General features: G+C 39.6%; 1 protein-coding gene across 2 annotated transcripts in view; it reads left to right on the top strand.

Annotated features, from left to right (window-relative positions):
* LOC148025430 (C2H2 and C2HC zinc fingers superfamily protein) overlaps nucleotides 1-25,180 on the top strand; it is a 115,002-nt gene that overhangs the window by 73,933 nt on the left and 15,889 nt on the right. For both annotated transcript variants that reach the window (XR_015693095.1, XM_087692558.1), the window contains exon 9: nucleotides 14,914-14,996. Coding sequence is in view for 1 of the 2 variants with exons in the window: in XM_087692558.1 (XP_087548684.1) it covers nucleotides 14,914-14,996 (83 nt within the window). In the remaining variant the exon portion in view is untranslated. The remainder of the gene's footprint in view (nucleotides 1-14,913; nucleotides 14,997-25,180) is intronic.

Below are 25,180 nucleotides of genomic sequence, written 5' to 3'. Positions count from 1 at the left end.
AAGCACCAGAGCCAAAGAGAAGAAGAGGATAAGAACGTTGAATGGCTTCAATCTCCTTGAGCCATGAACCATTCATGTGCTTTGCAGGCTGAAAAGTTAAGACCTCATTAATAGTCATATGTGTCTTGTTCAATACTATTGTTGTATATCAAGTGCTAGTTTATATGAGCAAGTTGGGCATGAAACCTGTCATCTGTATGATTCCCGCACAATGTAATTGTGGCTCCATGTGCACACATCTTGCATTTCATGAATAAAAGATAAATAGCTAATATATGCATGTAAATCATTTTGGGGATTAGACACTACCCATGGATAAAGAATGCCATGTTGGTAAGACCTTCCCAATTTTAAATCAAGTATATCAATCCACAAAAATCAAGCCAAAGCTAGAGCCAAAACAAAAGGCCAAAGCTAGGTGCAAAAGTACAAGACGAAGAAGCAAAGACAACAGCCAACAATGCCTAATGCCAAGAACATCAATTAGACAATCAAATCCTAACAAGCTGCAAATTCCACTAATGATGTAGCCAAGGGAACAACTTTCAAAATCAAACTAGTCAAAAATCATTCACTAACATCCTGATTATGTTACACACATGCTTATGGGCATGATAGGGGACTTTTGGGGGAGGAAGGGGAAGCAAAAGTAACTTTGTAGTCACACCACATCTCTAGTAATTTTATATACTTGATATGCATAAAAAACTCCTCTATAAGCTGATCGATTCGCTTGAAGCTCAAGAGCTCTCTCAAGCTCTCTCTCTCTCTCTCATTGCTAATGGTGAAAATGAGCTTCCCCCTTGCCTTTGGGGCCTTAAACCCTTGTTCTGCATAGCCTTGACCTCTCTGCTTGCTCCCTTGTGGTATTAACACATTTAAGTACTCTTTTTCCCCATTTTTCCTTTGTTTGGGCTTGTTATATAGCAACACCCCTAAAGTGATTCGTTTCGATTTCTTGATCCTATCCTACTCTAAATGCAACAAAAATTAAAATCCAAAACAATCGATAATGAATGACCACACATCAAGGGGGGTTATTAACATATTTGATGCATGAGTATATGAACTAGACTTAGAAGAGTAGATGAATAAGGATAGCGAAGTGGGTGGATAAGTGGATGGATGAGTTGGCACTAAAGAGTGGCCACATGAAATGTACTAGTTGTAGCCTAATGCTTGTATAAAGAGTCACTAAGTAATGCAACAAAAGATATCTTTACTCAAAGATTATACTTGTGATTGGTTTCTCATCAAATTTCTAGTTTTCTCACAAGAATCAACTTTAAATTGCAATGAAAGTATTGTCCTTGGCATCTTGAGGATTTGGACTTTTTTTCATTGACACATTTGTATGCTCTATGCAATAGCTCTCATCCATGTCATAGCTTACAAACATTTTATTTTGTAATAGACTGTAATGGGAACACCTAGTATACTATTTGATACTTGGTATGCTAATCCAATGTTGGAAACATTGGTGAACTATGAGTTATATCTCCTCTTGAACTAGTTTCTTGTAAGGCACCAGTCTTATAATTACTAGCAATAGTGATATATAAAAGGTTTAATGAGAAACCTTATTGCACTTCAATTTGCACATTTTTGTGTTTTGTATCTATAGGGTAAGCTTTCTATCTAGTCGTGGATAGATCTTTGATTCAGTCACTAGCAATTCTTTCATCTCCTTGGACATTTGGATGGGTGCTAGTAGCATGTCATGCTTGTTACGAAGTGACTTAGTGGGAATGGACTAAGGACACTTTACGGTTAGGGCCGCTTAGTCCCTATTGTACACATTCACACATTCATTTGTGTGATTACCACTCTTGGACTCTTTGCCTGTTGGATGATGCATTCGTACACTGGGATGGTGTGGGTTGGTGGTATGGGATGCCAACCCTTGGGATGTGGTCGTGGCATGGAGTGCACTGTGCTGCTAGTTCCTAGGCCCAGGGGTGAGCGCGTTTGGCTCTATAGCTAGAAGGTGAGCCTGATGTACAGTCCCCTTTGTGGTGAGTGTGGCTTTTGTCGTGTCTCAATGTGCAGGTTGGATCATAGGGGGATGTTTCATTGGTATTAGAGCATCAATGTGCAATTGGACGCCAGATCTGATGACGTGCAGAAAATCAGTTTTGCTCATGGAACAGTGATGGTTCATGCTTGAGAGGTACACATTTATCTTGTTAAGGGTGATATGCTACATTGTTGGCGTGAGATGTGTGTGTGGGAGGCATGTGTTGCGGGCAGTGGATACAAGAGCAAGGTATGTTTTTTGTTTTGTACTTACGTTTCCGTTTTGTGTTGAGTCGGTGTTTGTGCATAAGATTTTTTGGCAATTCCTGATGATTGGAGTCTAGGGAGTTGCCACTCTAGGACGATGGCACACCATCATTGGAGGCCGAAATTTTGTGGCTATGATAAACATCGGCCTTTTGGTTGACACTGACATCCATTGCTTGGGATTTAATGTTAATGTTATTCTTGATTTAAATGCTAGTGTAACACCAAATGTTACTTTAACTTGACATTTAATGTTAATGTTTATTTTAACATCAACATTGGCCTTAAATATTGCTCAAATATCATTGTTAGTTTAGGATTTCAGATAGGGAATCAGGGAGAGAGAGAAGGGCATATAAATTATTCTTGTGGCAACCGACGTGGTGGTAGAGAAGAGGGAAAAATGTCGATTATCATGGCAAAAAGAGAGAGAATTGTTTTGTCTTTTGGCTTTGCACATTATTGGTCATCAATGTTATCTATAGGACCAATAAAGGCCACGCTAAACAAGGAGAGTAAAAGAGATTGAGATGAGAGGTGGAGATAGGGAGAACAATGTTGTCTCCGGTAGGTGGATAGGGAGTTGGGAGAAGTTGGGCACCCTGGCTATGATGGTAATGGTAGATAGGATGGTCAGTTGTCAATTTTATCTGTAGGATTAGGAATAGCGGTCATGCTGATGAAGGAGAGAGGGAGAGGCTGAGACAGAACAGTCAGTCATCGATAGGTGGATGGGGGGATACGAGGAGTCGTGTGACTTGGTTGTGACGTTAGTGGCAGACAGAACAGTCAATCATGGAGGGACGATGGTTTAGCCATCTAGTTGATTGTCTTGGGGGGGGGGTCTTATTTTTCCATATGTGCTTTGGGGGACAATGCTCTCTCTTTAAAAAAACAAGATTTGGCTAATATGGCTAACTCATGACCAAGACTACCCCCTCACTTGCTACCAAAAAAAAGGTTCTAGTTTTGCATTAAATGCAAACCGTTTTTGCTTCTTTTGCTCTCCTTTGTCGCACTTCCTGATTTTTAAATCATCATTTCTATTTCTCTCTCCAAAACCTCTTCTCTTATGGACCCCATGTCTTCTCACGGGGTGTCTTCTTTCAATGTGCCTATTCCCATTGAACCTTAGCACATGGAGGATGCCCATTTGCGAACTCGAACAATTGCACAAGCAGCATTTCAAAGCTTCTTCATTCTTCAAATCGGATGGATATTTGTCCCTCTGGCGTGTCTCCAAGCTGAAATAAAAGAAATGCAACGACAATTAGCCGAGCTTCGTGCTTCCTATTCTTTGTTTGTGCTGTGGAAGCCACAGCCATGAGAATGTTGCTTCTTCAATTCCAACACGATTCCTTTAAAGGGGAGAAGGAATGTGGGAGAATAAATATTATGAAACGAACATCAATTCATGACTGGCCAAATGTACGGCATATTTTGATTTGTATTAGTTCTATGATGCTTAGTGCATCGGGTAGATACGAATCATATGAAAGGGGAAAGCATGAGCTTGATGAACGGGTCTATGCCCTAAGCTGATGACTTGGACTGATTTTCAAATTGTTTTTTGAAAATGCTTTGTGATTGGTGTTCAAATTGAAAATTTTCGAAAATTATTTGAGCTTGATGTGGAAAAGAAGAGCTTGGATGCATGCTCGTAGGAATTTAAAGATTTATTACATAAAATGATTGCCTTGGACGATCCTTAAGCATTGCTTTACATGTGATACCTTTTTGGATTGCCCTCAAACTATTAGAATGAAGTGCTCAACAATCCTCTTCACTTGCTCGAGGATATCTATAGGTATGTAGAAAAAATTGATAACACTTTAGCTGCAAGTTGAGGTAGCCAGTTGATTGCGGGTTTCCATTAAGCTGTTGTAATCTTTAAGTCAAAGAAATCATCCACCCCAATAGCAACTCGTTAGCCAATCTCAGAGTTGCATAAGAAAACAAATGGCAAGCATAAGGTTACTTGTAGCAAGGATCGTTTAAAGGACCGTTGTTTCGCTTGCCATCAAACGGGTCATTTTCAAGAGGTGATTGTGAATGTCATGAGAACAAAAAAGCGAAGTCCACTTCCAAGACTTCGATAAATACTCTTGTGGCTCAAGGTATTTCTTGTGAAATTCTATTTGAAGAATGTTTTGTTATGAGTGAACCACAAGCTGAAGCATAAGGAACACCCTTCGTAGTACTGGCTCCCTTATCATCTTTTGGGCAATTTGCTTTGCTAAGCTTAAGATAAGGTGGAAAAGGTACACTAAGAGGCTTAGCATCAGCCATAGAAAAACGATCAAGTACTTTGCTGATGTACTATTTCTTGTGAGAGAAATAAGAGCTGTTGCTCTCTATCTCGTGTTACACGCATGCCCAAAGTATGTTTAGCTGCTCCCAAATCCTTCATGGAAAACGCTGAATTCAGCTGTCTTTTCAATGCATTAATCTGGTTTTTATGTACCAACAATTAGCATATCATCCACATAAAGCATAAGCATAATAAGGCTTCCATCGTCAGTCTTCTTAATATATAAGCAGTGATCTGCACTACTCCTTTTAAATCCATGTGAAAGCATGAAGGCATCAAACTTTTTATACCATTGTCTAGGAGCCTGTTTCAAACCATACAAGCTTCTCTTAAGCTTACATACCAAATGCTCCTTTCCTTGTATAACAAAGCCTTCAAGCTGTTTCATGTACAACTTTTCTTCCAGATCACCATGCAAAAATGCAGTTCTAACATCCATCTGATCAAGTTTAACATCCATAGATGCTACAATGGCAAATCACACTCAAAGAATGGTCATTTTGACAACAACAGAAAACACTTGTTGAGAATCAACGCCCTCCTTTTGTGTATAGTCCTTAGCCACAAGTATGGCTTTGTATTTGGGTTTGCCATCCACACATTTGATTTTATAGACCCATTTATTAGGAATGGCTTTCCTATCCTTGGGCAATGTAACCAAATCCCAAGTATCATTCTGATATAGTGACTTCATTTCTTCTTGCATAGCTAGCTCCCACTTTTTCTTTAGTTCACATGATAAGGTCTCTTTATACGTAAGAGGGTCACCTTCATCTGTGAGCAAAATGCAATCCAAAGAAGGATCAAATCTTTGTATAGGTCTTTTGACACGTGTAGAACTTCTTACCCAATGATCTGTGTTATCAAGTAATGGATCCACATCCAAGGGAATGTCAATGATCTCATTGTTTGGCTGCTGAACTGCATGTTCAGGTTGGTGTAATATAATTTCAGGCTGCTGTAATTCATTTTCAGTATGCTAATATTGGTGCTCAAGTTGATGTTCAGCATCCCCTTGTTGCCCATTTTCATTTGGCTCAATAATGATACGATGATTGTCATAATCAGCATCAAAAGGAGCTGCATTTTCAATGACTGATGGCTGCTCAAGTAATTGATCATGCTGAAATTTAACTTTCTTTTTGTTTGAGGCATTAGATGTGACGTTTTTCAGCAGCTTTGACTCATTAAATACCACATCCAAGCTGCGTAGCACCTTTTTCATGCTTGGAACCCAAACTCTATAGCCCATTTCACCTTCATCTCCATAACCCATGAAGATGCCTATATGAGATTTCATGTCAAGTTTGGTTCTGCTACCAACAGGTACATGTACATAGCATTCGCAGCCAAAGACCCTTAAGCGGTTATATGAAGCAGGTTTGCCAGACCAAACCTCTTCAAGGATGCCACTTTCAAGTGCATACAGTGGAGATCGGTTTCAAATATGCATTGCGGTTTTAAGCTAGTCACTTTTCTATGCTTCCATTATTGCACCACTTTTGACACTATCCTCCTCTCGTACCTCTTTGAGACAATCCCCTTTCTACACTTGGAGCTAGTATGGGGAGGTTTGCATTTGGTCCATAATATCTTTCATCTCCGATGATCTATGTATATCCATGTATTGTGATCATATTAGGAAAGAAACACGTTTCTTTGCTTTTGAAACTTACGAAACATTTTGTAAAGTAGAAAACATTTCCTTGCATAAAAAATCTGGGGAGAGGGGACCCCTCAAAAATGTGAGTTAGATTGTAGAAAAAACAAAAGGTTAATGTGGGGGGATGGGGGGGGGGGGGGGGAACAAAAAAAGCAAAAAAATCACAAGAGACATACCTTTTATGACCCATCGCGTGTGCAGCTGTCCCGCCTGTTGTCTTCCTTCCTCTGTCCTGCTCCATCTACCCCGTCGACTATCCGCTTCTGCCATGTCCATCCTATGCAAAGTCTTATGCCTGCTGTCTTGCTCTTGTCCAGGAGACGCTTGTCCCGTTTCTACGGCTTCCACTTTCTTAGTTGCTATCTTTCGTTTCACCCACTTCTCCCTGGCCTGCATTACTTTCTTCTTTCTTCTTGCTTCTAAGTCCTTTATCCTTTCTTCCCTTCCTCTCCTTGTTCTCTTCCCTTTCTTCTTTCTTGTCTCTTCTTCCCTCTCCTCTTCCTTCTCTTTTACCCTCTTCTTCTCATGAACCACGATGGGACGTTCTAAAATTCCAAGATGGGCAGAGGTGGAGGTTATCATGGGTGAAAGCAAAAATTGGGCCTCCGATGGAACAAAGGTATGGACGTCAACAATGTTTACAAAGGAAGTGCTCCACGGTTGAAATCCAATCTCTTGAATATTCTTGGGCAAGGAATTGTTGCCTGTAGTGGTGACATCCCAGACGATGTGATTGCTGTGGTGGGTGAAGATCCAGAGGCCTTCCATCGAGCAAAAAGATCTTGGTTGGGAATTCAAAGAGAACAGGAAAACATTCATATGAGGCAGCCCCTTTGCTATAGATTCATCTCAGAATGTTGGGTCATCTAGAGCTGCATCAACTTAGCTACATCTTATCACATCTCCCTCTCAAAATGCAAAATTAAGTGCAAATGTATTTTAGCTCTCTAGTTCTCAAAGCATGCTTACCAAACAAAAGGGAAAGAAACAGACATTGCAAAAAATTTGGCTGAAACTGAAGCATGAAAAGGCTAGAAGGGCAGCTAGGTAGTACTTTTTCGAATGTAATGTGCCATTTGACCATAGATGAAAGCCAAACTTCATCAATATGTTGAGTGTAGTGGCAGAGGTAGGTGAGACCTTCAACCCCCTTTCCTTCGAGACACTTCACACACAGGAGTTAAAGGCTAAAGTGTTAGACATTTAGGAGTTGGAGCCTTTCAAGGTTGCATGGGTGAGGTAAAGATATACCATACTATGTTATGGATGGTCTGATACCAAACGATGGCTTTTTATTAATATCTTGGTTTCTTGTCGTCTTGGCCCTACCTTCTTGATGAGCACAGATGGCTTGGCTGAGGCTCACACAGCGGAGGATCCGGGTGGAGGTTGGCCTTGCAAATGTGGTATTAATGAGATAACAGATAATGCAGCCAATTGTAAACTAGTAGGGTCTTATATAGAGAGAGACTTTCCACACATTTGTTGGGTACCGTGTGCATCACACTTGAGGACATATGGAAGCTTGTATGAGTGGCTGATGTGGTAAAGAAAGCTGAATTGTTAGTGAATTTTGTATGCCGCAAGCAATGTGCCCTTGGTAGTTCTAGGGTCAATTGTGATGTAGTGTTGGCAAAGCCTTGTAGCACAAGTTTTACTTAATTTTTCATTGTTCTACAGAAGTTGGTCGGATTGGATTCAGATGCATCATTGTTGATTCTAGGTGGCTTGCATGGCTTAAAAGGGAGACTCCCAAGGGATTCTTGTTTGAGGATCTCATCTATGAGGGCTTTTTGAATTGGAGGGGTTCACCATGGGTCTCATCAATGAGTTCATGGTCAAAGTTGGTGGTGCCTTTGATACATATACACTTATCTCATGCCCTAGGTAGAAATCTTTATTCTTAAACTTTTGGTCCATTTTATATTTTAACTTTTAAGTGTCTCTAATTTAAATTTCCATGGACTTTGTTGATAACTTATTACTTGGAATTAATCTTTCTATCCACTTGCAAAATGGATGAAATCAAGGAGATATGGTAGGATAGATAGGATTGGTTTCATCGCCCAATCTATGTTGTTGTGGGGGGCAAAAGCATGATGCAACTTAGGATAGACTTCTTATCTTTGCAAAGTGCAGCAAAATCTTGTGTTGTAGGATATAATTTATGTAAACGCCCTGAACAACGTAGTATGCTTAACAATTATGATATTCACTTGTTTTCGAGATTTAAGATAAAAGAGAATGAACACTTAAAGCTGAAAATAAAAATTACTCACAAAATTACAGCCATGAAAATGTAAAAGTAATGGAGACAAGATTGAGGGTTGAAGATGGGCAAAAACATCCCCTCCCCGGAAGGAATGTATTTCTGCTGAACCCAAGTCCCTTAGGGAAGAGCTCAGTTACAATCAACCTGAGAGTGAGTAGAAGTAATTCTCACTCTCACAAGATCATGCAAAGATGTACAAACACACATGCATTATCTATTATGCAATGATAAGAACTGATTTCTTTACGGTATGAGAGAAGAAAGAGGGAAAATCAGTCTTTCTCCATCGTTGATAAGTAGTACATGGATAGGGCTTGCTTCTTGTTGCTAAAATGGAAGAAAGAGCTCAAGAAGGAGGTGCTGTAATGAATTTACAGGCTTGCTGCCCTGTAAAACATCAGTGATAGAAGAGGGAATATGGAGGAATTTGATAATGGAGAAGTGGGGGAAGATGATGGGGATGGATGGGGCTAGTTTCTAGCTATCTGTGGGTGCTGTACATGAGTTTACAGCAAAGAAAAATGATGCTGAATGAAGAAAAACGAACTCTTATTTATAGGAGAGGGAAGAGCTAGTACAAAGGGGGAAAGTGGAGTAGCACAAGACAAGTGTCCAGCCACATGTCATGAGATGTGACAAGTGGTGGGACACTTGGAAACTTGTGTGACAAGTGTCTTGACACTTGTCTCTTCTCTATGGCCTTCCTTTTTGGGCTGAATATTGTCAAGAATAGAAACAACCAAATTTAGTAAGCACAGTCAGAGCACATAATTTACTATTTTTAGAATGACATCCCTATTTTTTAGGACTAGCATTTTTAGGTGAATTCAAGGCTTCTAAAATTTAGGGACCTCCCAATATGGGTGTCATATGAAAGCTTTTTCAGTGTACATCGCAAAAATGGTATCAGAATCTTCATCTGACTTTCCTATGCAAAGAAATGTGCATTTCAAGCTTTCAATCCATACATGCACATTGTACAAGCATTTCATGATCATGCCATCTTGTTGATTGTAACTGTTTGTTCTGGCGGATCTAGCCCACACTGCAAGGCATCAATCCTTTCTGTGTGCTTTCTTCTTGTTGAGGACGGCTCACACGGTATGGTGCTATATTAGGAGGAGAATTGCCCGGAATAATATCAATATGATGGTCTTCTGGCCTTTCTGGGGGAAGCGGATAAGGAAGATCTTCCGAAAAACAATCTTTATGCTTTTCCAAGAGCTGAAGTCGCTCTTGGTTTTGAGCATTCATATTATCTTTTACATCAGTGACATAAAGCAAACAACATTGAACACAATCCTTAGTTGCTCTAGAGACTTGCATATGGCTTACCATAGGTATGGTGTCTCCAGAAACTCCAGCTTGGATCTCATACTTCTTACCTTTGTTGGTGACTTCTACTTTCTTTTTCTGAGAGAAGATGGTTGAATCTACTCTATGATTCTAGGGCATGCTAAGAATCACATCGCAACCATCAAGGTCTCCGATACAAAAGGTATCTTCGTCATTGTAGCCTTGAATTTGAAACTTGAGCTTGCCAATGCAGGGTGTCACAGTCTTCACTGTGTCACCTTCATCGGCATTTAAAGCTTCGCGAACTTCTGCCGGAGTGTCCATCTCTTCATTCTTTAATCCAAGCTCTTTAGCTAATTGCAAGGAAATGACATTTTCATTCGCCCCAAGATCTATCAAGAATAGTGCTTGTTTACCTTGCAACAGTCTCCAAGCTTTTAATAATTTGCGCATCTCTGGAGTGTGAGTTGTGTTTGCAACTATATCACTGATAGCATTGATTTTCACTGGCGACTTAGGCTTGTTGTCAGAAACCTTGCTTTGTCCTTTGTTTGGACATTGCTTCGCTATGTGGCCTGTTTGTCCACATTTAAAGCACTTCCCTTCTCTCATGAAGCGTTGCTTTTCTTCTTCGGAAAGTTGCTTTGCTTATGGATATAGATTAGAGCGAAATTGAGGAGCATTAGGAGGTGCATAGGGCTCCATCTTCTTTTGATTTGATGGCTGCTTTTGCCGTTGTTTTTGTCCTTCATTTGGGGCTGAATACTCCTCATCATCAGCTACTCTCTTCTTATCATTCTTTTGGAATGATTTGTTGCCATCGTGCTCCATTTCCCATGTCTTAGCATGGTCAATGAGTTCCCTAAGACTGGAACAATGATAATGATTAAGAGCTGTATGAAGTTTAAAATGCAAACCTTCTTGAAACCTCCTAAGCTTTTCCAAATTGCTGATCTTCTTGAAATGTTAGACCTTCAAAAGTAGCTCCCAAAATTTCTTGGTATAGTCACCAAGTGACTCATTTTTCCTTTGCCAAAGCCGATCCCATTCCATTTTTACATCTCTTTTGAAATGAACAGGAAGAAATTGGCTTTGTATCATGCGAATAAAGGACCGCCATGATTTTGGGGCAGCATGATCATATTCCAACGCCGTTCACCAAGTATGGGCTAAGTCGGTCAAATATAAAGCTGCAAACTTAATCTTTTCTTTTTCTTTATATTTGTCACGACCATACAAAATTTGAAATTGACGAATAAACTTCAGAAGAAGATTAGGATTTCGGGAACCATCATACATACTGAACTTGATCTTCTTTTCAAGTTGAGATAGTGACTTAGTCTTCTTCTTCTTCTTATGCCTTCGTCTATGCCCGGATCTTGAGGTTGACGATGATGAAGTGCTTGATGGGGATGAAGATGGAGACGAGGGTGAGGAATATCAACGCCTTTGACGATGATGAGGTCTTCCACAAGAAGGGTGTGACTCTTCGTCACTAGAAGAGGGTCCATCAGAGTAGGTGCGAGATAACTTTGAAGAAGAGGATGAGCTTCGACGCGATCTCTTTCTTTGTCTTGAAGTAGAATGGGAATGCCTCTTAGAAGTAGTTGGACTTCTTGATCGGCTCCTTTCATTGGTATGGCTTTGTCTCCTTGAAGCAGATGGGCTTCTTTCCTTGAATTCTTTGGGATTCTCAACTTTTTCTAGTTTAAGAAGTTGCTCACGAATTTGCTGATTCTCCTCTCTAAGACTTTGAATGGCTTGAAGGATAGCACTCGGTTGATCCATTGAGACTCTAAGAAGAATATGCTCAAGCATTCAATGCAAGGGCTGAAAACAAACAAACTTATAATTGTAAGCACTACCAGTGTTGGGGTGAGGACCGAGCCAAAGCTCTAATACCATTGTAAACGCCCCGAACAACGTAGTATGCTTAACAATTATGATATTCGCTTGTTTTCGAGATTTAATATAAAAGAGAATGAAGACTTATAGCTGAAAATGAAAATTACTCACAAAATTACAGCCATGAAAATGTAAAAGTAACGGAGACAAGATTGAGGGTTGAAGATGGGCACCCTTCCCCTCCCCCCCCGAAGGAATGTATTTCTGCTCAACCTAAGTCCCTTAGGGAAGAGCTCAGTTACAATCAACCTGAGAGTGAGTAGAAGTAATTCTCACTCTCACAAGATCATGCAAAGATGTACAAATACACATGCATTATCTATTATACAATGATAATAACTGATTTCTTTACAGTATGAGAGAAGAAAGAGGGGAAATCAGCCTTTCTCCATCGTTGATCAGCAGTACATGGATAGGGCTTGCTTCTTGTTGCTAAAATGGGAGAAAGAGCTCGAGAAGGAGGTGCTGTAATGAATTTACAGGCTTGCTGTCCTGTAAAACAGCAGTGATAGAAGAGGGAATATGGAAGAATTTGATAATGGAGAAGTGGGGGAAGATGATGGGGATGGATGGGGCCAGTTTCTGGCTATCTGTGGATGCTGTACATGAGTTTACAGCAAAGAAAAATGATGCTGAATGAAGAAAAACGAACTCTTATTTATAGGAGAGGGAAGAGCTAGTACAAAAGGGGAAAGTGGAGTAGCACAAGACAAGTGTCCAGCCACATGTCATGAGATGTGACAAGTGGTGGGACACTTGGAAACTTGTGTGACAAGTGTCTTGACACTTGTCTCTTCTCTATGGCCTTCCTTTTTGGGCTGAATATTGTCAAGAATAGAAACAACCAAATTTAGTAAGCACAGTCAGAGCACAGAATTTACTATTTTTAGAATGACATTCCTATTTTTTAGGACTAGCATTTTTAGGCGAATTCGAGGCTCCTAAAATTTAGGGATCTCCTAAAATTTAGGGACCCCCCAATATGGGTGTCATATGAAAGCTTTTTCAGTGTACATTGCAAAAACGGTATCAGAATCTTCATGTGACTTTCCTATGCAAAGAAATGTGCATTTCAAGCTTTCAGCCTACACATGCACATTGTACAAGCATTTCATGATCATGCCATCTTGTTGATTGTAACTGTCTGTTTTGGCGGATCTAGCCCACACTTCAAGGCATCAATCCTTTCTGTGTGCGAGTCTAACCTTGATATGCGTGAGTTCTGGTCACAAGTGCCCAATCGGGCCATATAGGTGGAAGTGTGAACTATTTTTTCTCTAACCCACCGCGTGGGTCCACCATAACCTGTGACCACTCATCAATGGCCAGCTCCAATGCACTTTTCCTTATATCTAATTAGTGCAAAGGAAACAAATTTAATAAATCATTATATAGACAAATTAATGAAAAAGGATACAAATTCTGTTTCTATAGAGTTGTGACAATTTAGGGGCAGCTTGTGGCATATAGAGATCCTCTTGACCCTTACTTTGGGAGTGTATGGGTTAGCATTCAAGATTCACTACTCAAGCCTGTTACTTGGTGGGAGAAGTATGGTAACTCATGCCCCCAACTTCAGCGTATTTCCTTGAGGGTTCATGTTCTGAGCATTTGCATCCAGGATAACTTATGCATCATGTATAGCTTATTCAAAGATTAATCTTTGAGAATAGTCAACAATGGGTGATGGATCATGGATGTGTAATGTGTTATTCTGAATTGATTGTAGTGTTTCATGTTTTATCACTTCTACTGAATTCACTTGTTTTTGTTTAAGAGAGAGTTCAATAGAGGTTTAAAACCTCTTTCCCTAGTTTAAAACTATTAAAAAACCCTTCATAAAAAAATCATGTGTTTCTTATTTTATTGCCTTCCGAAAGAAACTTACAAAACACGTTTCTAACGTTTCGTTTCTAAATGTTTCTGAGGTTTCTGGCTGCTATGATCTTGGTCTTATAAGGAAACTGCCGTTAGCAAGAGAAGATGTCCTTGCAGAAGGTCATCTTTGTGCCAAATGGTGCTATTGATAAAATCCATGTCCTCTGAAATCCTATCCTTGTGATGCCCATCTTGATGACCTGGTAGGTGCATCAAGGCTTATATTGGTGGTAATGCATCCATCTAAAGGATGTGGTCGCTCTGCCGTATAAACCATCATCTTGTGTCTCCTCTTGCAGCCAGCTGCTATGGAGGAGTTGGGTACTATTCTGGAGTCAGCTGTTGCTTGAGTAACAAGCTTGTGGCCTTCTTGAGTTGGGTATTCTTCTTTTTATGTCTGTAGTTTATAATATACAGATTCACCCACTTCTTTTGCTATTTTAGAATCTTTTCTGCTGATAGAAACTATCAGAAACTCTAGTGGTCAGTCCTAATAACAAGTCAGAACCGAGAAAGTCATACTCCCATATAGATAGAGGATGGACTACAGCACTCTGTTGAATATCTCCCTTTTTTCTGAATATTTGGCAAAGGATAATGTCCCCCCCAAAAAAAGAGGGAATTCTTAAATGATTTCAACGAGTATACGATCTCTTGGATTTGTTGGAGGGACAATGTATCGGAGAAATGGTCGATTCTGAAAAGAAGAGATTGACGTCTGCATTGGGGTACAAATGCTTGTAAAGCTCCACTAAAGCATCTTCTGATGATTGGAAGAAGATCTATTTTTTCTTGTGAAAGTAGGAAGGCCACTTCACTGCTGCAGACATCTTGACGTCTCCTACAGACAAAAGAACCCACTGTTACAAGGAAACATGTTTTGTGCTTGCTGCATTTGTATGAATGTTTCTATGAATTGTAAGAACTTGCATAGGAACCACGAGTCTTTCTGTGAATTGTTAGTTTTGTTTTTGAGCTTTATCATCCCATTTCTAAACTTTTCTCAAATGTTTCTAAACATGTGAAACTGTTAGTTGCCATCTCTGAAACGCAGGGCACTAGGAAACATAGACTTAAGAAACTTCCAACATTGTGAACTAAATACTAGGTCTGGCCATCATGCATAGCCTGATTGGGAACTATATGGCCCAGACTTGTGAAGGAATTCACTCCTCCCCATGGTGCAAAGTTTATGGCTTCTGAGATATTTAAAAGCTGCCTTCTTATCTGAACATCTTACTCCAGATTCTAGATGAGCAGATCTTGACATTTGTTATTTGAGACTAACACTCTTTGTTATGGTAGATCTGGACACTCGAATCTTGAAACAACAAGAAGAGGAAGAAGAAAGAAAGAGGCAACGGAAAGAGAGGAAGAAAGAGAAAAAGGTAAGCTACTTTCTTGTCTGATGTGTCTTTATGGTTATCCAATTGGTGTTGACTGTGGAAAAGTTCTGTACAAACTAAAGTTTTGGTGAAACAATGTTTAAAATTAAAGTTGGTCTCACCAAATGTGGCTCTCAAGCGTCAGAATTGGTGAGATCTACCATAAAAATGTGCAGTCTCTGCTTAAAATTCGAAAAAACACTTGCATGTGTCCAAGACAGCTTTCCAACAACACTAGTGTCCTTTGAGGAGAGAGAAGAGTGGTAAAAGGATGACAAGTGCCTTCAAATGGTATACCCACAATAAATGCAAATCTGCCTTGATATTGGCCTGCAATGGAGGCTGTCCAAACGAAATATGATGTCACCTAGGTCAAAAGAACCTGTCTAGTGTGAAACACAGTTAAAAAGAGTAAATCTGTCCGTCTAATAGAGGCTGCTCAGCTTGCTAGAGACTGGCCCAATTGCAGGAAGAAGAGCGTGTGTGCAAAACGTAGGTAGGATATGGAGCTGAGATTGCATGAGATGCAGCGCAGCAGGTAGGAACAAAACCTGTACAGAGCACAGATTTGGCGACTCGAAAACAGGCCGCCCATATAGGAACAATGGCCTCCCTGCTGTAAAATGCAGGTCTGCTGCTTGTAAACAGGCTACCCAGGCTGTTGTAATGCTGCCCAACACTGAAAGATGGCTGCACAACTTGGGAAGTAGCGCTTGGATGCAAAACACATGATGTTGATGCCAAACGCAGCTTGCTATGGGCTGGAAACTCAGGGACTGCAACATGTGTGGATGGCGCCCAGCTGGTTTTGTCGCGGACAACATGCTCCTCTTCAAAATCTTTGGCTCCCACTCATGGCTCTGATACCATATGAGAGTGCACAACGGAAAGAGGAAAGTGAATACGAAGAGGAGACAAAGAGAGAATGTAGGAGAGAGAAGGAACAATGTGATTGCAATGGCTGAAGGTAGAAGGTTGCAAGTGTCAGCCCCAACAGGCAGCTCTACGCATTAGTGTGGGCGCCAGACGGTAGTAGAGGGATGAGAGAATGAGGAGGGCTGGCTGATCATGAAGGATCAATGATGCATAATGGATAATGAAATTGGGAGGGTAGGCTGCCTATATATAGGTGAAAAAGAGAAAAAACCGTAAATGTGGTCAAACCACTAAAAAACAGCTAGAAGTGCACAAAAAGAAGTGCACTAATGTGTCCTCCATCTATAAAGTGTCTAAAATGTATAAATTGAGAGTCAAATACAATATTAGAGCTCCTAATGTTCTCGTCTAACTAAGACTAAGGCTCACAGGTAGGAGATGACCACACAAGACACACATGACTGCTAACATTCTAGGTATTGGAGAGAATCAATGATGTTGCCTATAGGCTGAAATCGCCTCTACATTGGCAGATACACGATGCCTTTCATATGAGCTTGTTGAGGCCTTTTCATGGTGATGTGCTTGAGGATATATTTGCTGATTTTTAGCGAGAGGTTGAGGAGCTAGATGAGATATTGGTACCTGAGTACATCTTGGCACATAAAGAGAGAAAGATTAAAGGAAAAGTTTCTAGAAGGCATTTGATGAAGTTTCAGAATTATTGACCAATGGATGCTAAGTGGATGGAAGAGGGTGACATGGCCCTCAATTGTTGCAGCTTTACCTCGAGGCTTTTGAGTTAGAGCCACTCAGGTTTATCAAAGCAAGGGTCTAGAGCATTGTCTGATGCTCAAGGGAAAGGTAGCACTTTCACTTCTCCAATGATGGATAACTCTCATGTATAGTGGATCTCAGATGTATTCAGCATGCATTTGAGGTACTATGTGGATAGTATATCTATTTTGAGGTCACTATTTAGTGTACTACTCATTGCTATTTGGTATACATATGGTACGATTTTTCATGTGCAACTCTTAAACTATACATTTGCATAACTATGTGTCAGTGTATGATCATCAAAGATTGATTATCAATTGCTGGTTTTCAATGGATGATCATTAGTTATCAGTGGTATTTAATTGGTTTTGTGGACAATATTGTGTTTTATGAATGCCATTGGGAGTTCAGCCATGGTTTATGCTCATTCAATTTCGCTATGATTGTTTGGTTAGAACAATTGAGATATACCAATGGGGAATGCATTCTATGGGTTTCTACAAGTAGTTTTGGATTCTTTAGGAGTCTTATGTTGTGGTTTTGTTGGCTGGAAATTTTCATTCAAGTGTTTGACTTTAGCATGGTAAAACAACAGTGGCCAATGCTGTTTTGACTATGATGTCTTTTAGATAATTCACTTATAGTATGTTTTGCTTTGGCACATTGTAGTGCTATTGAGGACGATTGTAAGAATTTCAAGGGGAAGGTCTATCACGAGGATGTGAAATTTCGGTACTTTGCTTAGTATTTGATTAAAGAGTTAATCAAATGTGTAAATGTGACTTGCACATGTGAGGTACAGGTTAGTTATTTCACAATGTGGGACATGGGATCTGAAATATCAGTGAGTGCCAAAGGCAAAAGTTTTAACAAGTTATATTGGATATGTAGTTGGTGTTAAAATTTGGCCTAGACCATTTAATTAGTCCAAAGTGTTAGTGGTGACATTAGAGATTTGACATTAGTAATTAATTAATACCAATTCCAAGCTAATGGATGCTTGGGATCACTTGGGGGTGATAAATTGGTCTAGCCAATTTAATTGTTGGTCAATCATGTTATTTTTTGAGTCACGAATAGTTATTAAATTATATTTCAAAAGTATATTTTGAAAATTAATTTAATAAAGCTAGATAATATTGGAAGTTGTTTTGGAAGGTTGCCACTCGGCAAAACTTGCCCATACAAGTGGAAAAAATGTTTTTGGAGGTTGAGGTTGAGGTTGAGAGAGAGAGAGAGAGAGAGAGAGAGAGAGAGAGAGAGAGAGAGAGAATGGAGAATCGGTGGAGTTGATTGGTGTTGGTACCACCAATTAGGGAGCATTTGCAGCTATTAGGGTAGGGTTTTGGACCAGGTGATTGCAATCCAAGGCCCTATGAATAGTGACGATAGCCTTGAAAAGGTCTTGATAGTGTGGGAAAATTTCCATGGCTAGCTAAGTAGGGTAGCACCTGATTCTCTCTAGTTTCTCACGAAAAAATTTAGAATTCCCTCTCTCCAAGCCTTGAAAACGACTTGGTAGTGTGGGACAAGTTCCATGGCTGGCTAAGTAGGGCAGCACTTGATTCTCTCTAGTTTCTCATGAAAAAATTTAGAAGTCCCTTTCTCCTCACTATTCTCTCTCATCCTTCAACCTATTCCCATTCTTCCTCACCAATTTCTAGCAAAATCAGCCATTGGAGATGGGGATATTGACTAACCTTTGTTGTAAAATCTAATTTATAGAAGAAATTAGGGTTTGACAGCCATATTGGGAAGCGTGCGTAGAAATGAAGGCCTAGAGTCTAGAATTTCAGCTTGTTGAAATTGGGGCAATTTGAGGAGATTCAAGTGGCCCAGTAGACATTTGGGGCTGAATTGGTTGCCCAAGGAGCACAATCAAAGGCCAATCCCTAAGAATTTCAAGGAGTGAATTGGTTTAAAGGCTTGTTGTCATTCTTGACTGTAAGAGACCATTGAAGAGTGAAGGAGATTCAAGGAGTTGGAATGCATTCTATCTAGATAGCAATACAAGTTAGAAGAAGTACCGCAAGGGGCAAAAATTTTGGGGTTAAGTGGTTGTCTATTGTCTAAGATTAGGTGGTAAATTATGCATTTTAGTTTTATATAATCAAATGACTACTATATTATTGATTAATCAGGTCATTACCACCCTCTCGAAGAAGGAAGGTTGGTTTCGCCTACTATATTTTGCTCAAGCTCTTGCAATGTCTCGAGTACCCAAAGAACTAGGAGTTCATTACACACATTTTGATGATATATGCACCTTTTGAAGAATTGCTAACGCCCTCAATTGCATGCAAGTGTGATGAAAAGGCATTTGTATCTAAAATACATTGAATGAAAAGGCACTGGTAAAATTGGTCATTGTTGCTGCCATGTCCAGTGATATATTTCCTCCATACAACAATAATAGCAATGTACATTATTAGTATTACGTACAATACTATATATGATGCTCGGTTTCCAGGTAAGCATCCATATACAATTGCGAATTGAAATGTCTAGATTGCTCATGATAGAAGTTCCAAAGTAGATATATTGTTAGCGAATAATAGTTCAGATGAACATACAATATCATGAAGTGACCTTTAGATCTTTGAGCCCATTTATATTGAGGAAGGGGAGGTGCTACTCTCCGCTTGAGCATTAAGAAACGCTTGAGATCTCTATGGCTTTGTTGAACCTGGAGCCTTGATCAAAGTTTGTAAATTGTAAGTGTCTTCCATGTGATAAAAAATCATTGAACTAAATGACACTTGCGACATTGGTCTCTATTATTTCCATTGACTTGTTTATACATGTATTCCCACTATAATTACCTATACACTTCAACGTATAGGGATACATATGATCAATGTCAGATATAATACCACATATGATACTTAGTGCTTGGGTTAGCATCCATATATTGCAGTCAAAATGGATTTTCTTTGCAACTCATTGAACATAGAGAGTATAGGAACATGACCAACACATAGTAAACTCACACAAGAATGTGAAATGAGAAAGAGAAGAAATTGATGAATAGATGAACACTAAATGAATAAAAAAGAAGATACAAATGTGAGAGGAGTGGAGACTATCCAACAATCACACCTTGCTTTTGATGGTTAAATGTGTACAAGCTTTGGGAAACATAAAATAAGTGTTTTGCTCATTATAAGAGTTAAATTTGTCTCTTGTGGGAGTAGGCTCAGGGAGAGTATAGAAGAGTGTCATCCTCTAAGTATGGATCTTGTGTGAAGTGAACCACCAATGTCGGAGTAGAAATTTGATACAAAGGGCTTAAGGTAGCAGGGCACATGGCTAGATGTGAAAAAACATAGTATTTTTTGCGATTGGAATGATGAAACACAACAATGTACTACTTGGTGTTAAACTTTGTAACATGAAGAGTACTCAAATTTCACTCAAAGCTTCAAGCCTTCATGTCACATGAACATGTTACATGATATGTATGATCATTAAATTAGGGTTTCAAAATCCTAATTTTCAAAATTGTAGCAAATTTGTATATGGTTCAGGCACTTAGTGCTTGTGGTTTTGTTTCAATTGTTGGGTGTAAAGGTCCTTTACGCGCTCTCCTGTGTATATATTACTTCACACATGTGAACCCACCCTAATGGGTGTAAGTGTACCGTACCCTAAGTATAAATATATTCTTTCATTCTTTGGGTGTACCACATTGGTACACACCCATTCGATGACTCTCACTCACTCTATCACTATCAAATACTCTTTAGCTCTGAGTCCTTAAACTCCTCGATTACTGCGCCTGCTCTTAGCTCTCTTTCTCGATCTGCTTTCCCTTTGACTCAACAAACTGGTATCAGAGCTAATGGCTCATGCAAGCAGGCAATCGGTCTATCAGGCTGTTGAGGAGTAGACGAGCATGTATCAGGCGGCTGATTGGTCGGATGTAACTAAAGTGCCAAGCGTCAACAATCGTATGCAGGCCGAAAGTGCTAGGCGTCAATAGTCAGGCCAGGCGACTAGTCGTGTGCAGGTGTAACTGACGTGAGTCGTAGATTGACGATTGACGGGACTGCGTGACGAGGCGATTGGATGAGACTGCGTGATGGGGCGACCTGCGTGACGCGACTGGAGGCGTGTGACACAACGGGCAGGCTGCACGGGGCTTCACGAACGGCGGGCAGAAGGTCAACGACACTTTTTTCTTTTAATTTTTATTTCCCTTATTTTTTCCCCTTCTACCAAGTGTTCACACCTATAAGCATAGAGTTCAAATCTGTGCAAATCTGTGTCTTAAAATTTGGGGCTTTTCCCAAATTGTGGACTGTGGGACCTTGAAGTTTGGGGCTTTTACAAAAATTGAGAAATTTCTGCAACATTAGCTTGCATTTGATGCTCGGGAAGATGTATTTATGTAACTGAAGCAGATTCACTGCAGAAATTTTGGGGCTTTTCACATTGGTGATGTATTTTTGAGTCGTGTTGAGATTGGACAATGAAATTTGCAGCAAATTCACTGTTGAGTGGGAGTCTTTATAGTTTTGGATGCTTCAAATATTGAAAAAGGGCATTTTCTCTTGGTACATGCATTGCTGAATACTCATTATGCAGTGAAACAGTGGGAAATACAGCATTTGGGTCATTGCATTTGGGAATTTTGGTGATGTACCATACTGAAATGGGAGCTATCCTTAATGCAAATGTATCAGATTTGATTCATGCACATGTTGTAATCGATACTTTGAGACTGAAATTTGCAGCTAAACATTTGCTTCTTTGACACTTTAGAAGTACAAGAGTGTGTACTTGCTGTTACAATTCAGAAACCTTGCTATTGGCTGCAAGCTTTCAGCATGTTATTGCAGTTGTGTATTGCTGAAAATGGTTGGTAGTGCATCTACATTTGACACAAAGAATCTCTTTGAGATTCGTAAATTTGATGGAAATGGTTTTGTGATGGAAATATCATATGCAGGGTATACATTTTTTAAAGGATTGTGATGATGCTTTAGAAGAACATAAGCCTGTTGCTTTGTCAAATGAAGATTGGGCTAAAATGAATAAAAATGCCATTACATTAAAATGGTCGTCACAGATGACATGTTGGTTGATATAAAGGGGCTTGATACTGCCTATGTAGTTTGGGAAAAGCTTAAGGCTACTTATGAAAATACTCCTTCTGTCAATCAGGTACATTTCATGCAGAAGTTGGTCAACTTGAAGCTTGATGAGTCCAAACCTTGAATGCTTTCACTGGTATTTTGAGTCAGTTACAGGATGCAAGTTTACCAGCTTTTGATCCTAAATTGAGGGCTATCTTCTTGCTCATGACTTTACCCAATTTATGGGAAGCATTGGTTGTGTCATTGAGCAATAACCCCAACTTGACATTTGATAGTGTGCGTGGTTCTTTCTGAATGAAGAGATTAGACGTAAGGCAAGTGGGGAAAACAGTGTATCAGTCTACAATGTAAGAGGAAGATATGAAAAAAGGTATAATGCTGCAAATAAAAGCAAAAATCGCAGCAAAAGCAAGGAAAAACAGCAAGATGTAACTTGATATCAATGTGGTCGCAAAGGGCATAAAAAGCTTGATTGCAGGTACTTTAAAAAGAAATAAGAACGTAAGAAGTAGGCTAATGCAAAAGGCAAAAAGAATGACAACGATAGCAGCTCTAACCCCAAAGAGATAGAAAAAGTAAATGTGGTATCTAGTGTTGTTATTGAGGAGATAGATAATGATAAAGATGCTGATTTGCTGGTTGCATTTTTAGATCTGCTTGCTATGACAGTGAAGGACATGTATATCACTAAAACAGATGTGATAGATACTTTGTTGTTAGCTCATGATGGTTTGTCACAATCGTGGATTCTTGGCAGTGGTGCTTCTTTTTATGTAACTCCATCTCTTTGGAGTGTTTTTCTACTTATGGAGAAGGTAATCTTGGAAAAGACTACCTTGGCAACAATCATGCATATGATATTGAAGGAATAACCACCATACACTTGCCTCTAGAAAATGGTCAGGAATTAATTCTTCATGATGTTAGGTATATACCTGGTATCAAGAAGAGCTTGCTTTTTGCTGGGTAGCTAGACAGCAAAAGTTACTTCACTACTTTTGGTAGTGGTATGTGGAAAATGCAGAAAGGACTTATGCTAGTTACTAGAGGTGGTAAAAAGGGAACTTTGTAATACCTCTACTGCAAGGCACTTCCTGGAAAGTTTGTTGCAGTTGCTGAATTATGGTCACACATGCAGTTATGGCACAAGCGTCTTGGACACATGAGCCAAAGGGTTTGCAGCCACTTTTTTCACTTGGAAGAGTTGATGTGAAAAACTCAAAGCTTGACTTTTGTGATGATTCTGTTCTTGGTAAACATGTAAAGAGTCCATACTCTCATGGAGCCTCTAGAAAAGCATATATCCTAGATTTAGTCCATTTTGATATTTGTACAATGGCAATAAAAACTCATAGTGGTTTCTATTATTTTGTCTTTTATTGATGACCATTCTAGGAAGCTACGGGTCTACTTGCTTAACCACAAAAGTGAGGCATTGGATGCTTTTAAAAGGGTTTATTCATTGGTTAATACTCAAAAGGGCTTAAAGTTAAAATGCATAAGAACAGATAATGGGGGAGAGTATGTATCTTAAAAATTCAATAAGTTTTGTGATGTTAATGGGATTAAACGAGGGCTTACGGCTCATTACAATCCATCATCTAATGGTGTGGCTGAGCAAATGAATCGCACGTTATGTGAGAAGATTCGGTGCATGCTGTCCACAACTAATCTCTCGCAATCGTTTTGGGGAGAGGCACTTAAAACCGCAGTGCATATTTGCAACCGATCTCCACATCGTGCACTTGACAGTGGCATTTCTAAAGAGGTTTGGTCTAGCAAACCTGCTTCATATGACCACTTAAGGGTCTTTGGTTGCGAATGCTATGTACATGTACGTGTTGATAGCAGAACCAAACTTGACATGAAATGTCATAGAGACATCTTCATGGGTTATGGAGATGAAGGTAAAATGAGCTATAGAGTTTGGGTTCCAAGCATGAAAAAGGTGCTACACAGCCCGGATGTGGTGTTTAATGAGTCAAAGTTGCTGAAAAACGTCACATCTAATGACTCAAACAAAAGGAAAGTTAAATTTCAGCATGATCAATTACTTGAGCAGCTATCAACCATTGAAAATGCAGCTCCTTTTGATGCTGATTATGACAATCAGTGTATCATTATTGAGCTAGATGAAAATGGGCAGCAAAGGCATGCTGAACATCAGCTTGAGCACCAAAATCAGCATGCTGAAAATGAAATACAGTAGCCTGAAATTGTATTACGGCAACTTGAATATGCAGTTTAGCAGCCAAACAATGAGGTCGTCGACATTCCCTTGGATGTGGATCCACTACTTGATAACACAGATCATTGGGTAAGAAGGTTTACACGTATTAGAAGACCTATAGAAATATTTGATCCTTCTTTGGACTGCATTTTGCTCACAGATGAAGGTGAGCCTCTTACGTATAAAGAGGCCTTATCATGTGAATTAAAGAAAAAGTGGGAGCTAGCTATGCAAGAAGAAATGAAGTCACTGTATCAGAATGATACCTGGGATTTGGTTACATTGTCCAAGGATAGGAAAGCCATTCCTAATAAATGGGTCTACAAAATAAAAATGTGTGGATGGCAAACCCAAATACAAAGCCAGACTTGTGGCTAAGGGCTATACGCAAAAAGAGGGCATTGATTTTCAGGAAGTGTTTTCTGTTGTTGTCAAAATGACCACTCTTCGAGTGTTATTTGCCATTGTAGCATCTATGGATCTTGAACTTGATCAGATGGATGTTAGAACTGCATTTCTACATGGTGATCTGGAAGAAGAGCTGTACATGAAATAGCCTGAAGGCTTTGCTATACATGGAAAAGAGCATTTGGGGGAGAGTATGTATCTAAAGAATTCAATAAGTTTTATTGTGACAATGGGATTAAACGAGAGGTTATAGCTCCTTACAATCCATCTTCTAATGGTATGGCTGAGCGAATGAATCACATGTTATGTGAGAAGATTCGGTGCATGCTGTCCATTGGTAATCTCTTGCAATCGTTTTGGGGAGAGGCACTTAAAACCACGGTGTATATTTGCAACCAATCTCCATATCGTGCACTTGATAGTGGCATTCCTGAAGAGGTTTGGTCTGGCAAACGTGCTTCATATGACTACTTAAGAGTCTTTGGTTGTGAATGCTATGTACATGTAGCTGTTGATAGCAGAACCAAACTTGACATGGAATCTCAGAGGCATCTTCATGGGTTATGGAGATGAAGGGGAAATGGGCTATCGAGTTTGGGTTCCAAGCATAAAAAAGGTGCTACGTAGTCAGGATGTGATATTCAATGAGTCAAAGCTGCTGAAAAATGTCACGTCTAATGACTCAGACAAAAAGAAAGTTAAATTTCAGCATGATCAGTTACTAGAGCAGCCATCAGCCCACTGAAAATTCAGCTCCTTTTGATGCTGATTATGACAATCAGCGTATCATCATT

The sequence above is a fragment of the Lygodium microphyllum genome, chromosome 14 (assembly GCF_053477565.2).
Source record: "Lygodium microphyllum isolate KBCC chromosome 14, Lygodium_microphyllum_v1.1.10, whole genome shotgun sequence".
NCBI classification, from domain to species: Eukaryota; Viridiplantae; Streptophyta; class Polypodiopsida; order Schizaeales; family Lygodiaceae; genus Lygodium; species Lygodium microphyllum.
Note: the sequence above shows the minus strand (reverse complement) of the source record. Positions and strands in the feature narration are given on the sequence as shown.